Source organism: Microcebus murinus, chromosome 22, assembly GCF_040939455.1.
Source record: "Microcebus murinus isolate Inina chromosome 22, M.murinus_Inina_mat1.0, whole genome shotgun sequence".
Classification (NCBI taxonomy): Eukaryota; Metazoa; Chordata; class Mammalia; order Primates; family Cheirogaleidae; genus Microcebus; species Microcebus murinus.
Genome location: NC_134125.1, coordinates 11625118 through 11646658, shown reverse-complemented (window position 1 = coordinate 11646658; position 21541 = coordinate 11625118). Strand labels below are relative to the sequence as shown.

General features: G+C 49.7%; 1 protein-coding gene across 3 annotated transcripts in view; it reads right to left on the bottom strand.

Annotated features, from left to right (window-relative positions):
- Nucleotides 1-11156: 11156 nt before the first annotated feature.
- RNFT2 (ring finger protein, transmembrane 2) overlaps nt 11157-21541 on the bottom strand; it is a 59466-nt gene continuing 49081 nt past the window's right edge. For all 3 annotated transcript variants that reach the window (XM_075996603.1, XM_075996605.1, XM_075996604.1), the window contains exons 9-11: nt 19967-20032; nt 19730-19831; nt 11157-14087 (exon numbers count right to left, since the gene is read on the bottom strand). In XM_075996603.1, coding sequence (XP_075852718.1) covers nt 13953-14087; nt 19730-19831; nt 19967-20032 — 303 coding nt within the window. In that variant the 3' untranslated portion in view covers nt 11157-13952. The remainder of the gene's footprint in view (nt 14088-19729; nt 19832-19966; nt 20033-21541) is intronic.

Genomic DNA, 21541 nt, shown 5'->3' with positions numbered 1-21541 from the left:
TAAAATTCAGGCATTTTAGCCAGGCGTGGTGGCATGTGCCTGTAGTCCCAGGTACTTGGGAGGCTGAGGTGGGAGGATCACTTGAGTCCAGGAGTTTGAGACCAGCCTGGACAACACAGAGAGACCCCCATCTCAAAAAGAAAAAAAGAAAGAAAGAAAGAAAGAAAGAAAGAAAGAAAGAAAGAAAGAAAGAAAGAAAGAAAGAAAGAAAGAAAGAAAGAAAGAGAAAGAAAGAAAGAAGAGAGAAAGGGGCATTTTCATATAGAAGCCTGAGTTTCCAGTTTTTCTTCAAAAATGAAAAGATCTGACAACACTGAGCCTAAATTCCCATGTGGCAGACACAGGCTAGAGATGTATGTCAGAAACCCCTTTAGGTGGGACACAAACACTCCAGTGACACCAGCCCCTCCCAGGCACCCATTCCTGGGCCCAGTGTGTTTCAGTTTGTGACCCCTGATTTAGGGGACCCCCACCCCATGCATGAGTTCCCTCGATGCACACAGACACCCACCCACACACGTGTTTTATTTTAAATGCATGAGCTCATCCTGTTCATGCTGTTCTGTAACCTGCCTCCCCGCCCCTCCCCACTAAAAATAGATCATTGAGATCTTCTGATGTCAACACAGCAAGGTTGTCACCATCCTTTTCAATGGCTGCGTGGTGTTCTGTGGCTTGGATTGGACCATGATTTCCTTCTTTGGTCACCTGCCCCGGGGGCACTGACATGGTTTCCCACTTTCTGATAGCATGTCAACAAGGCCGTCTTGAACATTCTTGTTTGGGCAACTTTGCAAACAGAAAGCGAAGTCGCTAGAGGTGAAATTGTTGGGTCGAAGAATGTGCGTATGTTAACACGTGGTATGTGTGCGCAAGATTGTTTTTGTAGGGTCTGCTCATTGTATTTGGTGCCGATTCTGTGCTGAGCTATTTCTTCCCACCTCTCAGTGCATGTACCCTTCCGAAAGTCACGTTAGTTGGACATCCAAGGCCCACATTCACATTGGGTAGGAGCTATGAGTTCTTGGGTCTCTCTGCATAAACTTTGGGTACTCAATACATATTCACTGATAGGAGAGGCTGGGCCAAGGGGAGCAAATAATATTTCTTCCAGAGGCTGTCGAATGGCCTCTTCCTATGTCACACCCCCAAGACCTAGCCTTCTGCTTTGTCAGTTTCCTAAGTTCCCAGCTTCTTAACCTGCCAGCACGAGCTACACGGATGGAGATTTAAGGGATAACACAGACCAGAGCAATCTTCCTCCCCCTAGGAGGGTTCTGCGTGGAGAGCTTTTCCTCCAAGTCTCAGGCACTAGGATTGCTGGTACCGTCTGAACTTCCTGGTCAAAATCAACCTGCTGGACCTGGCGCGGTGGCTCACGCCTGTAATCCTAGCACTCTGGGAGGCCGAGGCAGGTGGATCGCTCAAGGTCAGGAGTTCGAAACCAGCCTGAGCAAGAGTGAGACCCTGTCTCTACTAAAAATAGAAAGAAATTAACTGGCCAACTAAAATATATATAGAAAAAAAAATTAGCTAGGCATGGTGGCACATGCCTGTAGTCCCAGCTACCAGGGAGGCTGAGGCAGGAGGATTGCTTGAGCCCAGGAGTTTGAGGTTGCTGTGAGCTAGGCTGACACCATGGCACTGTAACCCAGGCAACAGAGTGAGACTCTGTCTCAAAAAAAAAAAAAAAAAAAAATCAACCTGTTGGAAGCAAAGATGGAAGAGCTGAGAAGCTGCCATCTCTGTCCCCTTGTCACTCAACAGATGTTGAATTGAGTACCTACTCTGTGCCAAGCATTGTGCTGGGCTCTGGGGACATAATGGTAGGAAAAGGGAAAAAAGCTAGGGTGTCTGTCCATGCACAGAAAATATTCTGGGCTGCCACAAGGGCAGCTGTTAACACCAGCTGCCTCCAGGAAGGGGAGTGGGGCTCCGGGGTGGAGTGAAGGGGGCTTTCCTTTGATTTTTATAGTCTTCTCTGTTGTTTGAGTTTGTAACTTATCACTTGCGCAAATAACAAGAGCAAAAAAAGAGGTATTTTTAAAAATTAAAAGCTGGGGCCTCTTAGGAGGGAATGCAAGAGTCCCAGGTATTCTCAGAGACATCCAGAAAAGGGGAACAAGCCCCCTGCCCCATCTAATCCTGCATGGGGTTCACAGTTGGCAGCTTTTGCCTTCTCTGCACAACCTCACTGCAGCCCAGGGAGGCAGGACTGTGGGGCTTCCTCTGCCCGCCTCCCCCCTCCACACTGTGGGTGATAAGTGGAAACAGGGACTTCTTTTCAAAGGCGTGTCATGCATCTCTTCACTTGTGAGCTTTGCTTGTGAGTCAGCATCTGAGAAAGTTCTTTATGAGCCAGGTTTGAAGGAACGCACGCCAGGGCCAGGGCAGTGGCTCGTGGGGGGTGGGGAACTTGATGTCTTTAAAATGCTTTTAAAAAATTGTACAAGTACTACTTGCTTTTCATTAAAAAAAAATAATAAAACTAGGCCGGGTGCTGGTGGCTCACGCCTGTCATCCTAGCACTCTGGGAGGCCGAGGCGGGCGGATTGCTCGAGGTCAGGAGTTCGAAACCAGCCTGAGCAAGAGTGAGACCCCGTCTCTACTATAAATAGAAAGAAATTAATTGGCCAACTAATATATATATATATAAAATTAGCCGGGCATGGTGGCGCATGCCTGTAGTCCCAGCTACTCGGGAGGCTGAGGCATTAGGATCGCTGAGCCCAGGAGATTGAGGTTGCTGTGAGCCAGGCTGACGCCACGGCACTCACTCTAGCCTGGACAACAAAGTGAGACCCTGTCTCTAAAAAAAATAATAATAATAAAAAAACTATACATGTATAATATAAAATAAATGATAACAGAAGTAAAGTATATAAAGTAAAGCATGGCATGTGTTCTTATGCTCTGTCTCCAAACCCACTCCCCTGGGGTGGGTGGTGTCTCCTATTGGTCGAACCCAGCAGGAAGCCAGAGGTCAAGGGAACCAGAGGGTACAGTTCGTGCAATTCAATATCTCAGACATTCTCTAACCCGGAAGTAATAAAGTGCTCTCCCTCCCACTTCCTCTCCTCTCCTTGGTTTGTATCACCCACAGGCTATTTCTTATACCACTTGCTTCAGATTACTACGTGAAATGTTTCCAGTCTGCTAACTTGTCACCATGAAATCCGCCCACTCTTTCAAGGTCAATGGTTTTTTTAGTATCTTCATAGAGTTGTGCAACCAGTCATCTCTATAATCCATTTGGGAATATTTTCATCTCCCTAAAAGAAACCCTGTGCTCATTTCCCCAATTCCTCCCATTCCCCCCAGCCCTAGGCAACCACCATTCTACTTTCTGTCTCTAAAGGTTTGTCTCTTGTGGACATTTCATATAAATGGAATCATACCGTCATTGGCCTTTGGTGCCTGGCCTCTTAGCGTAACGTCTTCAGGTTTATCCATGTTGTAGCAAGTACCTTTTGATGGCCAAAAGGAATAATATCCAATAATCTTCCACTGTTTGGATATACTGCATTTGGTTGATGGACATTTGGGTTGTTGCCACTTTTGTGCTATTATAGATAATGCTGCTAAGGACGTTTGTGTACGAATTTTGGGTGTTATGTTTTCAATGCGCTTGGGTATGTGCTGTTTTTCCTGCCCAGCCGGGGGTGTCTCATCTTCTTATCCTGGCTAATTCCCAGGCATCCTTCAGTACTTAACAGGGTCTCCCTCTTTCTCTGAGGAGCCTTCTTCATCTCCCCATCTCCCTCGTGAACTGCCTGTCCCCTGGGCTCCCCTAGCCCACGTCTGCCCAGATTGCTCTTTGCATGAGACTGTCATTATCCATTTCTTCCCGTCTCCCTCTGCTGGCTCTGAGCCCCTCAAGGGCAAGAATTATGTCATTGGATCTGTAGCACCTAGTATGGCACTTGGCATGTTTGGGAATGAATGAATAGATGGATGAATGAATGAATGGGAGCAGAAGCTGTCCTACAACTCGGCCTTGAATCTGGACTTAGGATGATGGTCCCGTTCCTAATTTGGAGGAGGAAAAAGGTAGTGTGGCTCTAGATTCTTTTTTTTTTTTCTTTTAATCTCAGAAGACGCCTATGTAAATATCTAGGTCTGAAAACAGAGAGAGATGTGTGTATACATATGTGCAAATGTCTATTTAGAGCTGCTGGTGGGGGGAGGAGCATTGAGACTAGCTTTTGGGGACCTTTCCCCCCAAACCACAGCTTTGCATGCGTGGCTCTCCCTCCCTCCCGCTCCTCCTGCCCCTCCCCCTCCCGGCATGGGGGGGGCGCTGGCTGTGCAGAGGCCCACTGCGCTGACGTCACCCCCAGCAGCTGTCTGCACTGACCAAAATGCAAATCTCTATTTCTGCAGGTTGGTGAAAACCCTGTGTCCTTGGAGAAAGCTGGTTCCCGTTTTCCAGAGGGGGAGCCCAGAGCTTGAAAGGCCGCGCGCGGTTGGCACTTCGAGAAGGAAGTGGAGACTAAAGACAGCGGCGGCGCCTGGAGCAATAGCAGAAACACAGAGTGGGACTTTGGAAACCCAGCTGCAGAAACAGACACCCCAACGCTATTTACATACAGCTCTCTCTATATATATTTAAAAAAAAGAAAAATATGAATATTACGTATCAGTGCATGCCTTGTCGAGGACGCAGTCCCCTTCCCGCTCTGCACCTTGCGACGTGAACTTTGATACCCTGTAATGTCTGGGGCACCAGAAGAGAGATCGCCTGCTGTCTACCTGGGAAATTTGCAAAGACTGGTGGCAATCCTTAGCCTCTGCAGCCGCAACCAACCGACTGCCTGGGGAGAGAGAGACGCTGGCGGAGTTAAGAGGTCAAATTGCAAAAGGCATGACAGAAAGAAAAAGAAAACGTGAGGACTTAGGGCTCATTTTGTAGGGGCAGTCTGGGAGACCTCCACTCCTGGGCGCGCTCTAGCCTCTCTCTCTGTGCCTGTCTAGATAACTCGCTAGATCCCACTGTCCCGCCCAGAGAAATGGGGTTTTGTTTTTCCTACCAGTCTGGTGTCCCTGGTGCTTCCCTTACATTTTGCTGGTGCTAAGCGTGTTCTTCTTGCCGGTGCTGCCGTGGTATTCTGTTGCCAGACCTGGAAGGCCAGGGGACAAGAGAAATTTCTATTTTGCTGTTTTGGATTTTTTTTTTTTTTTTAAAGGGACGAGTTGCAAAAGTGCCACTTGAGAATCTCTTTCTCTGTGTGGGGACGAATATCTAGAGGTGTTTGGGAGCAAGCCTGGGGTTCCAGGAGGGAGGCTGGGAGGGGACAGCACTGACTGGCTTGCAGGTGAGGAGGGGGAAAGCTGGCCTCATGGCATGACTCGTGACTCGGTTGCTGTCTCCTCCATCCCATAAAAGTATCCCGAGAGTGCAGCCAGCAGCCTCTCCCACCCCCCAAGGGGATTTCAGGGCTTAGGTTTTATGGATTAAAGAGCCAAGAAATGGCTACATTCTGGTCAAGAGTGATTTATAAGCGAGGGACATCGGGGGAGGGAGCGAGTCATTTAAATGAAATGCACCAGCATCTTACTGATTGACAGAGGTCTGATTTTTTTTCCCCCCAGGATAAGCTATTTTCAGAAGTTTCTAGAAGGGCTAAAAAGTTGGACTGAGACTTGGCTGCAAAGGCTCTTCAGGGAGCAGGGATTATTTTTTGCTTTCATTAAAACAAAAAATCTAAATAAACAGGTATCAGTCCTCCGCACAGGGTAGCCCACACGGCCATTTTCAAAGCCGAGGTGACAGGTGCAGGGCTGCAGGTTCAGATGGGCCATCTCCATGGCCGGATTTGCAGGTCACCACCCAGCACCTGTGGACAGGGGGTCCGGTTAGCAGACACCCCTGCAGTTCTGAGAAGCCAGCAGCAGGGTCAGCAGTTGTTCAGGTGCATGGGCTGACATGGGTGTCATCTCCCATCTACTTTGCTGAAACTAACCGGGTGCTTTAGAACGAACAACCTCTCCGCGGTGCTGTGAGCTGGGAGCTGGGCTTCTTTATTCCTTCTTTGTTTCAAATCCATGCCTTTATGTTTTCCTCTAAAGAAAAATACAATCCAGAATGACTGAAGGCAAAGGAAGGCCCCTGAGCACAGCTTTGAACTAAGGAAAGCTTATTTTATTTCTGGAAAACTTGTTTCCCCTTGCTGCTTGCACCTTCCCCCCCAGTTGATGTTTGCAGGGGACAGTCACTGGGGCGGGGGCTGCAGAGAACAGCGGGCAATATCCCCACCAAGCCATGAACTTAGAAGGCCAATTCATTACAATGGCATGAAATACAGTCTCTGCTTCTATTTAATCACTTTCCCAGCCAGAGACTAGAGTCTTTCCAGCTCGTCTCGATTTCTGGGAGCGAGGGGGGGGGGTTCCATTACTACAGCTGGGTGCTACCCCAGGTCTCTGCTTCTTTAAGGCTGTACCTTCAAGATTGCAGTGGGGTCCTGCTGACCACCTAGATGCAAGCGAAGGGTGAAAGGTCAGAGGGTCCCTTTTTTGACCCTGACTTGCCCACTAGCTTATGACATTTCCCCTGGAGGATCCAAACTCCAAGTGCTGGGGGTGGCATTGCAGGCCATTTCGATTTCAATGAAGCCACTTTGCTGAGAGAACTGAGCACCCATGCCCTCCCGACAGAGCTTTCCAGCCAAGTCCCTTGTACATAATTCTCATGTATTATCAGAAACCGTGTATTTATCTAATCCTGGCCTTTTCTTGCACATCATTCGTTTGAGTGCACTTCTCCACTGCCCCGACTTTTAACAAGGGGTTGTTTTTAATGCTTGTTTTTATATGAGATTTGACTTCTTGATGGACATTTGTATTAGGAAATTGAAGCATGATATATGTGTGTGTGTGTGTGTGTGTGTGTGTGTGTGTGTGTGTGTATATTGCCTCCCTCCACCGTCTCTCCTGTTGCATTACTTGGATTGCATGAGATAGTGGGGTGGTGTTTTTTTTTTTTTTAATATTTCCACAGTGTGCAAAGTGCTGGCAACATCCCTCCCTCTCTTCCTCTCCTTTTCTCCTGCTGCCAAGGAGTCATTGATTTTGATTAGCTTCACTGCAGAGCGTCTGTGAAGAGACAGAGAAAGAGAGAGAGAGAGGGAGGGAGGCTTTGAAATAAATTTTAAAAAAGACCTCATATCAGGTTTCAGTAGACAGCAGAGTGTGTGTGTATGTGTGTGCGTGCGTGTGTGTGCAAAGCAGGGGGAGGCTGCTGAGATCATCGTTTGGGTGGCTCACTGCATAATGAGGTGGGGGGATTCTGCCTGCTGGTTCCTGATGGAGGTGCTCGCTCCCAAAGGGGGTGGGGGTCTGGGAGATACTGGGACTGGAGTCTCCAGGGACTTCAACATTCCAAATCAGATCCATTCCTGCCTGGAAGCTTCTCACCCCCCCCTCCACCCGATCCCCCACAAGCAAATAAGATCTTTCAAATTTGGGGTTCCATTTCCTATTGCCGTTGTCAAAGATGCAGCCTGGGTAGCAAGTTTCTCTGGGGAGCCCATTAGCTCCACTGGCTGCTGTCCATGGTCCTGGGCCATGAGCATCACCAAGCCTAGAGCCCAATTCCTGTTGGTGGTGTTTTTTTTTTTTTTCAAACCTCCTTCATTGGGATACACTGGAGACTTCTTTTCCACTTTTTCCAGTGATCTCATTTTTTTTTCTTTTCTATTTTGATGGAAAAACCAAAAAAGGTGATTTAAACAATACTGTCACAGAAAAATGACACTGTGACACTGTTTTTACAATGTGTGTAGCTGATCTTATAGACTCCTAACTCTTTCATCATGTTTCTGACAGTGACAACATTTCACTCTCCCTTTTTGGGAAATTGGGGGAGTCCTCTCCCACCCATCTCCTACACAAGTATCTTTTAGGGGTACTGCGGACTTTTCGAGTGTCCGCCCACCTGGTATTACAAGCTGCAGAGACCAGAACACAGGTCTTATTCTTCTGGCTTGACACCAATTTCTTTTCTGAAGGTTCCCTTAAGTTAATCTGGGCCAATCAGAGGGTCAAAAGTCGGTTAGAGGGTAAGGAGGACTGGCTAGACACTCTGGCCTAGTCCCATGGGAACCAACTGGACGTTCCATGGTGGGAGGAAGTTGATGTCACAGTGTCATTTTAAAACTTATTTTTAAGATTTTAATTCATCCATGGAACACAGATTCATTGAGCACCTACTGTGTGCCAGGTTGTAGAAATCCATCTCAGATGAGACTTTCTTATTGATCATAGAGGGGCAGCCCTGCTTGGAGCCAGACTATATGAAATGTCCCTTTTGCAGTCTGGTTCACAATTCTTTACAGATTTGTCTGGTCACCACGGTGACCCCAAGCCTCGCTGGCAGATTGTTTGTTATATAGTATTTGCTGAGAGCCACACGATTAGCAGAAGGTGATTTAAAAGGCCTTCAGTCTAGACTCATGCCCAGCATGAGAAGACTGGTCCTTGCTGCTTTCCGCAACTGTTGAAGCTGCCCGTCAAGGTGTGCTCATCGCTTCCGAGTACCGGCCAAGTGCTTTACCCGTCTTCCCCTCGGTGCGTCCTCGCGCCCACTGGAGCAGGTGACATTGTTAGCACTCCCATTTGACAGCTGAGGAAGCGGAGGCTCAGAGAGACTGAGCAAGGTAGCTGAAGGCCACCCACATAGTGAGTGGCTGAGCCAAGATTTGAACTTGAGTCTCGGAGGCCCCAAGATCATGAGGTCTGCTCTGCTATCCTGGATCCCTGCCCTCGGGGGTCCCACGGCACTGCTACTCAAGGGCAGACACCCGCATGTGGCCCAGCAGGGAGCCTGGGAAGAGTGTCACACTTGGGGACACTCTACAGCAGGGTGGATGGTTCCCTTGGGGACTGTATGTATTCATTCCCTCCCGTGTTCCTGGTTTCTATAAGGCCTGGTTTGCAAACAGAGCCTGTCCGACTTATTTGCTAGGATGTGGGAAGGTTTTCTCACCTCCTTCCTCTACCTGAACCCCCATGTCCCCCCTTCCCCAAGTCTTTAGCATTCTAAGCGCCAAGGAGCCTGTGTGCGTGGCAGGGATGGCTGTGGGGGTTTCTGGAACCTCTAGGATGCCCCTGGCCTAGCCAGAGAGGCAACGAGCTTAGGGACATTCCGTTCTGGGTTCTGACATTGTTGGTTTGTTGTGCTCTTTTGTAAGAGGAATTTCATACCTTGGAGACGCTTTGTACATATTTGTAATGACTTTATTAAAAACTTGGTTGTGCACTTCTAGCCAAAGGTCTTTGCGTTTTCATTTCCTTTTTGGAAGGCTGGTCCTCAAAAATTATGGAAGTATCCGGGTGCACAGTGGAAGGAGACTCCCTGCCCCTGGACCCTGCACACCCCAACCTTCCCTGGGGCAGAAGGCCACACACCTCCTTCCCTCCTCTAATTCCTTAGAATCTCCCCTAAGGGAAGGACTGGCCTAAACCATACCCGGGGGTTGGGCAACAGGTTTGGGGAACTTGCCCAGTAGGCATTATGTGGATAAGCTAATAAACCGACAGTTTCATGTCTCCAACAATGGGCAAACGGGCCACTCTGCATCTACTTGGTCTGAGACATACCAAGACACCAGGTTCTAGTCTCTTCCTGAGAATGGTGGGTTGTGCACAGGTTGGTGTTTTAGATAGTAGACCTCCTCTTTTCCTTTAGGCACACACCCCTTCTCTACTTTCAGTCCCGGTGACTCAAAAGGGCTGATCCATCCTCCCCACCACCTCCATCCCTACCTCCAGGGCTTGACACCTGACCCAGGTCTGGCCAGTGTCCCACATCCCACAGGCTAGAGCAACTGGCTTGGAGACAAATGATAGTCTCAGGACGCCTGCTGGAACTTTCTGGAATGCAGAAGCTCTCTTTGCTGGCCTTGATAAGCTGATAGAATATAAACCCAGAGATACCGGGGGTCATCTCATCACCACATGAGACCCAACTGCCTGAAAATCAAACTGTCTCCAAGGAAAACAACTGCAGGATGGAAAGACACTATTCTGTACCTGACGCTCATACTGTTCCATGAACCAAATAAAGTCATTTTTTTTTGTTTGTTTCAGCCATATTTGAATTGGTTTTCTAACAACGGCAACCAAAAAGGTCTGCCTGATGATGTATTCATGGCTGGTGTCATCACGTTGCCCTGGGAGGCATGAAATTGTCACCTAACACTATTAATTTACATTTGAATCTCTACCATAATCAGGCAAACCTTTCTTGAATCAGCCTACATGTTCTGGCTCCACACAACCTATAGTTAATACTCTGCGATAAGCACCTTTTTTTTTTTTTGAAACAGAATCTCACTTTGTTGCCCAGGCTAGAGTGAGTGCCGTGGCGTCAGCCTAGCTCACAGCAACCTCAATCTCCTGGGCTCAAGCAATCCTCCTGCCTCAGCCTCCCGAGTAGCTGGGACTACAGGCATGCGCCACCATGCCTGGCTAGTTTTTTCTCTATATATTAGTTGGCCAATTAATTTCTTTCTATTTATAGTAGAGATGGAGTCTCGCTCTTGCTCAGGCTGGTTTTGAACTCCTGACCTCGAGCAATCCGCCCGCCTCGGCCTCCCAGAGTGCTAGGATTACAGGCATGAGCCACCACGCCGGGCCTGCGGTAAGCACCTTTACAGTCCCTTTTGCCAGGTCTGTGTTCCCATCCTGCAGCTCCGTGTGCTTTGCTGGTCCCTGAGACCTTCAGCGGCTTGTCCTCAGCCACTGGAGCCTCCCTAGGGCACGGCATGAAGTGCCTGGGAAGTCCCCCCGGCAGCCCAGAGCCAAGGCGAGGCTGGTGTGTCTTTGTGAGTACAAAATGCTCCCAGTGCAACACGCTCTGAGCTGCCACGTACACTCCAGAGCTCGCTGGGGATGGGGCTGAGCCTGGGACTTCACCAGACGTCGCCCACGAGCTTGGCGTCCTCCCCTTCCCTGTTCTGTTTCACTCATTATTCCCTTACCGGGTTTTCATGTGAGCATTTACAAATAAATCACGTGCGCCCCCGCGGGCTCAGCTTTAGCACAAACCAACGTGCGATAACCACCCACTCCGCAAAGTGCTGCTTCTCATCTCATCTAAAATAGTTCCACTTGGCTCCAAGAGTGGGAAGGAAACTCAAGACCACAAATACAAGTTGCATCAACAGATGAGATTTATTGGCAGAAGGGGACTTAAGGAGACATAAAAACACCGAAGGCAGCTGTTTGCCCCAGAGCAAAAGTACTGAGATTCCAGAACTTGCTTTACCGTTTCCTCCTTCCGGTTTCGAGTCATAGCAGCCTGAGGGTCCCCTTAAGGCACCTCTCTTTTGGAGGTGATGAAACTATTACATCCAGGTCCAAAGCTTGCCTCGATTATTTCCTTACATTATTCTCAAGGTCTTTTACATTAAGAGGACCATTTCTAAGGACTCTGTGGAACTTGAGTGAGTGCACCATAAAATATGTAGATCGGGCTGCTCTGAACCCATACTACATGAGTCTTGTTTATGAAATGGCATTGTTCTTTTCCAGTGGGGACTCCTGGCTGCGTTCACGTGTTGGGGAAATCACACAGCCTGGTGCTGGGAAAACTCTGCATGAGCCACTGTTGCCCCCCCGAGGCAGAAGTTAAATCCTCCCACCTAGGAGAAAACCATTCCCCCAGAGGGTAAGGCATGAATAAATAAAATCCTAAACTCAACCATCCCACCTGCCCCAGATTGTCCCCTACCTGTGACATTCTTTATAGTATCAGAGAAGTGGCTCATTATTTGCAGAATGCTAGAGAATTTTTTTTTGGGGAGGGGGGGAAGGAGTGGCTTGGAAAAACCATTAGCATATTCACCGCCATCCTACGTTGTTAGTTTCCTTGGTTCCTGCAGATTATATACTAGGTTTTGCCACCCTGGAGGTGGCTACCGGGGAGGTGAAATGACTTCCCAAAGTGATGCAGAGTTTGGAATCAGAATTCCAGGTCTGCCTCCCAACGGATGGCTCTAGCTGCTCCACCACACACGTGCGCTTTGATCCGCGTCTCCAGCTCCAGTTTCTTGTGCCTGCCTCCTCGACGGCGTCTGCAGGTGGGCTGCTCCTTCTGATAAAAACCAGTTGCAGAAGTTCCCATTGCCTCCCTCAGGTTCCTCCTCGAGCCGGGGAGAACACAGAGCAGCCGCGTCCACCTGGCCCCGCTTCCCTCCGCTCCGCCGTCCTGCTTGATTATCCAGACAAGTGGGATTGTAACATCACGGCCATTGCCATAGTAACAGAGCTCGAAAGATGCCACATTGCCCTGGAAGAGCTGTCTAGCTGGCCACCAGGAGAGAGCCAGGGATGCCAAGCAAAGGAAAGAGTCCTGGCTTGGCGGCGCAGGGGGACGAGGGGCCCGAATCGATGAGGGGGAGGGGCGTGTTGATGCTGGCTGCGAACGAGGGGCCAGAGAGGCCACCCCAATGCTCCCGGAGCTTGCGTGCTAATCTGGTCGCTAGCCACACAGCCTGCTCTCTCCTCGCCGCTGCTGACGCCAGCCTATTGTGCTGGGGCTGACAACAAGAACACACTGGGGACAGGGATGTGGCAGGCAAGATTCTGGTGGCTTCAGTGTGATCCCTTGAATCATGTCATCCCAGATTTTGCAACAGGGAGAGCTTCACAGGTGGAGAAGTAGGTTTGCCACAGAGATCATGGAAACGCGGGTCGCTACGGCTCTCTACGCCCTGGCTCGTGGAAGAATCTACAACATGCATGGTCCCTTTTGCTCTGACGGCTACCGGGGCAGACGGCGATGTCCACAGGAGCCGCCAGCAGGACTCAGAATGGAGGGAGGGACGATAGAAAGATGGCAGAGCAAGTGGCACCCACATCTGGGCCGAAGCTGGCCTTTCTCGACACCGAAATGGCACCGAGCACCCCAGCCCAAACCCAGGAAACCAGCCGTCTGAAGGCCAGGTTTTTCTGCGAGCCCAGCCACAAGTCCGTTCCAGGAGCTGGCGATCGCTGCCCGCGCTCCCAGCACAGCCGGATCGGACACGCCGCGCACCTGGGCCACTCGCCCCTGACCAGGCACGGGCGTCAAAGTCACCTTGTGTGCCGGGCCCCACGCCTGGACCGTCAGCACAGTGACAGCAGGCCGGCACGGTGGTCAAAAGCGCAGGCTCTGCCAGGCGCACTGGAGTGTGCCTGTAGCCCCAGCTACTCGGCAGGCCACGGCAGGAGGACCGCTTGAGCCCGGGAGTTCGAATCCAGCTTGGGCAACACAGCGAGCCCCTGTCTCTTAGAAAATAAAAATAAAAAAAAGAGCTCGAGCTCTGAAGCGGGACCAGGCCTGTGTTGGAAGCTCGGTCCACCGTTGCCAGCTGGGTGACGCTGGGAGAGTGACCACACCTGTGCAATGGGGAAGCCAGCAGCACCTCCATCGCGGGGTGGGAGGATGGGAGGGGACCCAAACAGGACGCTGAATGCTGTGCCTGGTGCACACTAAGCGTGTGGGACGCCAAGTCATCGCAGGTATACCGCGGGGCCAGCACCTGCGTTTTGAGCGTATGTCACGGTGATTCTAATCTGCCTGGCACCGCAGGGACGCTGCGATCTCACACCTCCTCCCCGGGCTGCAGCGTCCAGGGCTAGGTACTAGGTTAAAATGACCAACAGGAGGGGACTTCACGTAGTACCAGGTCCTCAAGCTGGAGGGGGACGGAAGACCTACCTGGGCGGGGCTGGCGTCTGAGTTGGGAGGGCTTTCCCACGCGCAGGGGCCCACGTCCAAGTTGGGAGGGCTTTCCCACGCGCAGGGAAAGGACGCTCGCACCTTGCTGCACACAGGGGAGGAAGGACAAGGTGGCCAGGCCAGGCCAGGCCCAGGCTTTGGGGTCAGCGGCGGTGGAAGGCAGGAGGCAGGATGTGAGTTCCAGGAAGCCCCCTGACCCTCTGGCGTCTGTCCTCAGCGTTTGGCCCTAATACACCTGGAAGTGAGCCGAGGTGGCGCCGTCCTTCCAGCAGCGCAGGGTGTCCGCAGCGACGGAGCGGCAGAGCGGGCAGGTGCGCTCGCGGTCCAGCCATAGGCAGAGGCACTCTTCGCAGAACACGTGCTGTGGGACAGCAAACAGCCTGACTCAGGACTCCGCCTGGGTCCGTGGAGCCGGGACATGGCAGTGGACAAGCCACACGACCCCTGCCCTTGTGGAGCTTGCACCCGGGCAGCAGGGGGCAGGTGGCAACCTGAATCTCCAAAATACCTAGTCTAGTGGCAGCTACGCGCCAAGATGGAACAGCAGAGGGGGAGGAGTGGGGAGTGCTTGGGAGGGTTGCGATGCTGACATTTGGGTAAAACTTGCAGGAAAGTGAGGAGGGAGCCCTGGTGGTGGTATCTAGGGGAATAAGGCTCTTGGCAGCGGGGACAGTGCGTGCAAAGGCCCTGTGGCTGGAATGTGCTGGAGGAGCAGCAGCGGAGTGTGAAGAATCAGGGGATGGGGAAGGGAAAAGAGGACAGAGAAGCCATGGGGGGATATGGGCCTTGTGAGGACTTCAGGTTTTATTCTGAGAGAAGTAGGGAGCCATGGCAGGGCTTTGAGCACAGGAGTGACCTGATATGATCTGCAGTTTCATATGATCCCTTTGCCTGCTGGATTAAGAACAGAACATGGGGGCCAAGAAAAAGGCAGGGACATTAGAAAGACCAACAGCTTCCACCATTCTCTGTATAACCTGGACAAGCAACTTAACCTCCCTGTGCCTCAGTTTCCTCATCTGTAAAATGGGGACAATACACCCCTCGTTGGGAGATTAACTAACGTGTTACAAGCACTTAGACATGATAACCAAATGCAGCACACAAATCTTGACTAGGTCCAGGATGGGAGGAAAAACCCCAGCTATAAAGGACATTTTGAAGGCCAACGGAGTAATCTGAGTATGTTCCACATATTAGATAATATTTTAAATCAATCTTAAATTTCCTGGGCGTGCTAGGGGAATTGTGATCATGGGAGAGTATGTCCTTGTTCCTAGGACATGCACACTGAAGTATCTGCAGGTAACAAACTGCAATGTCTGCAACTTACTCTCAACTAGTCTAGGGGAAAAAGTTTTTATCAAGAAAAGGCAAAAGTGGTAAAATGTTAATGATTAGTAAATCTAGGTGAAGAATAGAAGGGCGTTTACCCTACTATCCTTTAACTTTTCTGTAGGCTTGAAATTCTTCAAAATAAAAAGTTTGAGGAAAATGATAATATAAAAATCTAAACAAAATGTTTTTTGAGAAGTAAAAAAATAAAGAAAAGGCGGCACTTGGAATAACGCCTGGCACATAGTAGGTGCTGTACAGGTGTCAGCTATTATGACAGTGACAGGTATTATCTCATGCCTGTTTATCCTTTAATATTATCTGTCTCTTCACAATGGGCTGTAAGCTTCTTACAAACCCATTCGTTCCTAACATGGTGTACAGTAGGTGCCTAATTATAGACAGTGCTCTGAAGGAGAGTTCCACAGTGCTATGGGGGGTGTGTAACAGAGGGACCAGTCTGATCCCAGGAGAGGGGGTAGTCAAGGAAGGCTTCCTGGAGGAAGGGACATATGAGTGGAGCCCTGAAGGACATTTAGCAGTTAGCTGGGTGAAGAGAAGGGGGTGGAGATAGAACGTTCCAGGCTGAAGGCGTTTGAGGCACTGGAGGACAGCTGGTGTGGCTGGGGTGAGGCGAGTGGGGAGAGGAGGTCCATTCACACAGAGCCTTGAAGGCCATACGGATGCTCGCCATGGTCTGAAGGGCAGGGCCCAGGCGTCAGCAAGCCTAGCACCTTCTGCAGATTCCTGCCACGGCACCCAAGGCCTTCTGTGACAGCCCTTCTCCTACTTCAGCCTCACCATCCCAGGGTACTCGATGTCACTGACATGCCACGTGACCTTCAACGCAAGGCTTATTCACAGCCTTTACATAGGCATCAATATCTGCCCGGGATGCCCTTTCTCCACGCTGTCAGCTGGGTGGCTGCCTATTCCTTCTGGAAGATGCAGCCAGGAAGCCACACCTCCTCTGCTTTGTGATGTCTCCCCTTTGAAGGGGAGACAGGATGTTGGTTTAGCCGAGTGGGCTCTTCAAGCACCCACTCATCCATTTGTCCTTCTGTTAGTTCATATAGTCACCCAACTACCCACCCACCCACCCATCTATCTACTCACTCACCTACCTGTCTGTCCATGTTCCCACCCATCTGTCCATCCACCCCACTGTCCATCTGTCCGTCCATCCATCATCCATCCATCCATCCACCCACTCATCTGTCTTGGCCATCTACACAGTCACCTACCCCATTGATACTGTTATCCACCTACTTTTGCATTCACCCACCCACTCCTCTACCTGGGCATTGTCCATTCATCCATCCATTCCTCCATCCATTCCATCCACTTCTATCCTATTCATCTACCCACCAGCCATTCCATCCATCCATCTGTCCAATATTCACTGAGCCAATACTGTGGCTCTGCTGTTAAGCAAGATGGACATGGTCTCCATTCTCAATGCTTGTAATTAGGCAGAGGGGAGACACACCCAACCCAACCCAACCCAACCCAACCCAACCCAACGAACTATCCAACTAACAACTGGAATAAGTACTATGAAGGAAAACCACCGGGATCTAAGAGAGCACATAGCTAGAAACACAGCTACTCTGGGGATTCAGAGTCAGGGAAGTCTTCATGGAGGAAGCAACATTAAAGCTGAGTCATTCATTCATTCGTTCATTCATTCCATGCATTTAGGAATCGGCAAGGCCCTTTCACCTGTGCAAGCCATCTCTGCCCTTCCCGACCCAGATCGGAGCAGCAGAGCAAGACTGAGGTATGTGCTCAGCCTGCTCACGTTTCTGGCCTTCACCCAGCACCGGGCACGGCCATTACTCTGAGATCTGGGACAACGGTGTCTTGCCCGGCCCCTCCCAAGAATTTCCAATGCAGCTTTGGGAAGACGTAGCGGTATCAGGAGAAGGACGGAAGAGAGACAAGCAGACTGAGGCTTACAAAGATTGCCAGACTTTCACCTTGACATCTTGTTCCAGCATTCCCTGCTACCGAGAAGGAAATACAGATGGCTCTGAAACATATGAAAAGATGCTCAGCCACGCTCATAATTAAGGAAATGCAAATTAAAACTGTGCTGAGATAGTGTTTGTCACCTGTCAGATTGGCAAAGCTCAGAAGAGGCTTGATAACGCCGTGTGTAGGTGGAGGGGGGGAGCGAGGGGCCAAGTCACACTGTGCACTGGGAACGTAAGTGGATACACTCTTTATGGAGGGCAATTTAGCAGTATCTGTCAAAACTATGTACCCTCTGACCTAGTAATTCCACCGCTAGGAATTTATCCTTCCAGGAGCTTGTGCATGTGTGAAATGGAACGCATGCCCAAAAGGGCTAATATTTATTGACCCCTGACCATGTGCCAGGTGTAGTTCTAAAGGCCTCACTCGAATTAACTTATTTAATCAACATGATGGGCCCAGGTAGGTGCAACTGATCTCCTCATTTTTCAGATCATTTGTGAAAGTCCTATTTGTGGTAAGATTATAAGCTACTAAATGCCTCTCAGTAGAATGGTTAAACAATTTGGGGTCTATCCATAAAATAGCATGTTATGCAGCTATACAATAGGGCAAGGAGCAATCTCTTAAGACATAGTTAGTTCCAAGCTTCAAAACCAAGGTGCAAAAGCAGCATGGGTACAACTTATGTTTTTTTTTTTTTTTTTAAGTGGCCTGGTGTGGAGTCTCATGCCTGTAATCTTAGCCTTTTGGGAGACCGAGGCAGGAGGATCACTTGAGCCCAGGACTTCAAGAAAAGCCTGGGCAACATAGCAAGACCTTATCTCTACAAAAAATAAGAAAAACTTGCCAGGCACAGTGGTGTGTGCCTGTAGCCCCAGCTACTCAGGAGGCTAAAAGGCGGGAGGATCACTTTAGCCCAGGAGTTCAGGGTTGCAGTGAGCTCTGAGTACCACTGCACTCCAGCCTGGGTGACAGAACAAGACCCTGTCTCTACAAATAAATAAATAAACAAAGAAACATTTAAAAAGATGTAAACACACACACACATAGTGACAGGCCTCCTTTTAATATCTTTAAAACTTTTTTTTTTAAAATAAACTTTTGGAATAATTTTAGGCTTACAGAAAAGTTACAAAGATAGAACAGAAAATCCCCATATACCCTCCACTGGGTTTCAAGTCCTGCTACTGTTATCATCTCGCATTGCCATGGCACGCTTGTCAAAGTTAAGAAACCCACCCTGATATGTTACTATTGATAAACTCCAGATTTTATTCTGATTTCATCAAACTAGATTTCTATTAACATCCTTTCCCTATTCTGGGATCCGGCCCAGGTCCCATGCTGCATTTAGTCATCACGTCTCCTTAATCTCCTTTTTGAATTTTGATTCATGCAAATATATTATCAATTTTTAAAAGAAATAAAATTAAAAACAATCCCTCCCTGCAAAATCCCTAAATAGCAAAAAAAAAAAAATTTGCTGATGCTTTAAAAAGGACCCTGCCTCCTGTCCCCTCACCCAGGGGCCTTTCCACGCCTTCTGGTCCCCAGGCTTAAGCCTCCCTGGAAGGCACTGCTTTCTGCCCCAATCCCCCAGGACACTGCATGAATCTCTCTTATACAGCACTTATCACCGCCTGCCTTGTTTCATGGTTATTTATGTACGGGCCTGTCTCCCCAAGGAGAGTGTGAGCTTCCAGAGGAGGGGACAGAATCTGTGTGCCCTCTGCCTCCTCCCCCGTGTCTGACACCACGCTGTGACCCCAGACGCATTTGCTGAATTGACACCTATACCCTGATGTCAGGAGGAGGACGAGGAGGAGGGATGCATTTCGGGAGTTAAAAGGGACCGACCGGTATTTTCCACGATGGGCTGGTGTCCTATGACTAATAATAAAAACAAGTGGCAATAATAATTATGCTGATAATAATTATGATATCAGCAACTTCTATGTCTGAATAATTCAAATTTAGTTCTTGCCAGTGCTGATCTCCTTGAATTATAATGATAGTTTTAGGAAGTAGGTATCATGACTCAGGGAGATGCAGCGACCCACATGGGGCTCAAGAATGCTGCTGAGGCCAGGCGAGGTGGCTCACGCCTGCAATCCTAGCACTCTGGGAGGCCCAGGGGGAAGGATCGCTCAAGGTCAGGAGTTTGAAACCAGCCTGAGCAAGATGGAGACCCCATCTCTAATAAAAGACAGAAATTAATTGGCTAACTAAAAATATATAGAAAAAATTAGCTGGGCATGGTGGTGCATGCCTGTAGTCCCAGCTACTCGGGAGGCTTAGGCAGAAGGATCGCTTGAGCCCAGGAGTTTGAGGTTGTTGTGCTCTAGGCTGATGCCACAGCATTCTAGCCCGGGCAACAGAATGAGACTCTGTCTCAAAGAAACAGAGCCGCTGAAATTCACACTCAGGATGTTCTGATGCTGCACTACTGTGAATTTGGCATTTCTACATTTTACCAATGAAACCGAGGCTCAGAGAGGTAAAGCGATCTGCCCGAGGCCACCCAGCTAATAAGACGCAGAGCTGAGATTTGAACTTGCGTCTGGCCGACTCCAGTCTTGGCCAGATTGCTCCCCAATACCCATGCCAGGGCCCTGAGGGCTGGTCATGGGGAAGGGGCCTGCTGTCCCCCAGCTGCAGGCTCCAGCGGCCCGGCCCGAGCCTGCTCACCTGGCACAGGAGAATGAGAGGTTCCCGGAACTCCGCCTGGCAGATGGCACAGATGTCGCCGGCTTCTGTGCACTGCTGCCCCGTGGCCCGGACGCCGTAGTTCTGTTTGAGGGAGGGGAGACACAAACGCACCGCGGACCCTTGTGGGAGCCGTGCCCTCACAGGAGGAAGAGGCTGCTGCCGTTTCCAGCTCCGGGCCCCTGTGACCTCAGTGGGGCCCACTTAACACCAACTCACCTGAGAGGTGCAGAGAAGCTTCAGGGCTTTCCTAACTCCGCCCACGCGGCCACAGATGTCGAATGACTGAAAGCAGAGCAGAGTGGTGGCTGAAAAGCATCCGAGGACCTCGCACGACCCCTGCACAATGCCCCCACCTCCCCGCCTTTGTCTTTGACTCAAAACATGTGCAGGGCTGTCCTTCCCATTTGTGACTCCTCAACCCCTTCAGCTTTGCTTGGCTTTTGTCTTGCAGCCAGACAGCAACAGTCTCTCCTGCTATCTAGGCCAGGATGGCAAATACATGGCACACATACTGCCTCTTCCCCCTCCTAAGCCCAGGGCAGGCATTGCCAGTCGATCTCAGCACTCTTCCCCTGAGCCCAGCCAGGGCCTGATAATCCTTCTCCATGCAGCGCTGCAGTCAAGCAGGAACAGTCCCAGTGGCTGACACTGCATGGACTGCCTGGCTAGTCCTGCTGCGAGGAGGGACAGAGAGGAACACGTGCAATTCCTCCTGCATTCTCTAAAGCCAGAAATAGAGAAAGAAAAATAAAGAAAAGAATGGATTTACTTTTAGGGGGGGAAAAAAAAACCCTGACTTGTACTAATAATGAAAAGAGAAATACTGCATACTGATTTGAAGAGTTGAGGGTGTGCAATTTAAGAGGGATACTGTTTTCTTTTCCTTTTTTTATTTCAGCATATTATGGGGGTACAAATTTTAAGGTTTCAATAAATACCCTTTCCCCCCCTCCCCCCACAAGTCTGAGTTTCCAGCATGACCATCCCCTAGATGGTGCACATCTCACTCACTATGTATGTATATATGTTTTCTTTTCTTTTTTTTTTTTTTTAAGAGAGAGGGTCTTTCTCTGTCACCCAAGCTGCAGTGCAGTGGTGTGATCATAGCTCACTGCAGCCTCGAACTCCTGGGCTCAAGTGATCCTCCTGCCCCAGCTTCTTGAGTAGCTGGGACTACAGGAGCAGGCTACTGGTTAATTTTTCTGATTTTTTTTTTTTTTTTTTTTTGGTAGAGACAGGGTCTTGCTATGCTGCCCGGGCTGGTCTGGAACCCTTGGCCTCCAGCGATCCTCTAAGAGGAATACTATTTTTGAGGAAAGAGGGATAGAAAACAAATTCAGTGGAAGTGTGGCGGAAAGCTCCGGGCTTTAGAGGCAGCCTGCCTGCTTTTGATGCTTGTTCCATCATCTTTAGCTGAGTGACCTTGGGCAAATAACTTCCTCTCCCTGGGTCTCAGTTTCTTCACTATAAAATGGGAGCAATATCGGTATGTACCTTGAAGGGTTGCTATGGAGATGACTTTGTGAAAGAGTATCATATGGTGAGCTTCATGGGCAAGAAATTAGGGTGGATTCAACCTTGAAAAGTACTGATATGGCCGGGCGCGGTGGCTCACGCCTGTAATCCAAGCATTCTGGGAGGACGAGGTGGGTGGATCGCTCAAGGTCAGGGGTTGGAAACCAACCTGAGCGAGACCCTGTCTCTACTAAAAATAGAAAGAAACTAATTGACCAACTAAAAATACATATATAAAAAATTAGCTGGAGGCCGGGCGCTGTGGCTCACGCCTGT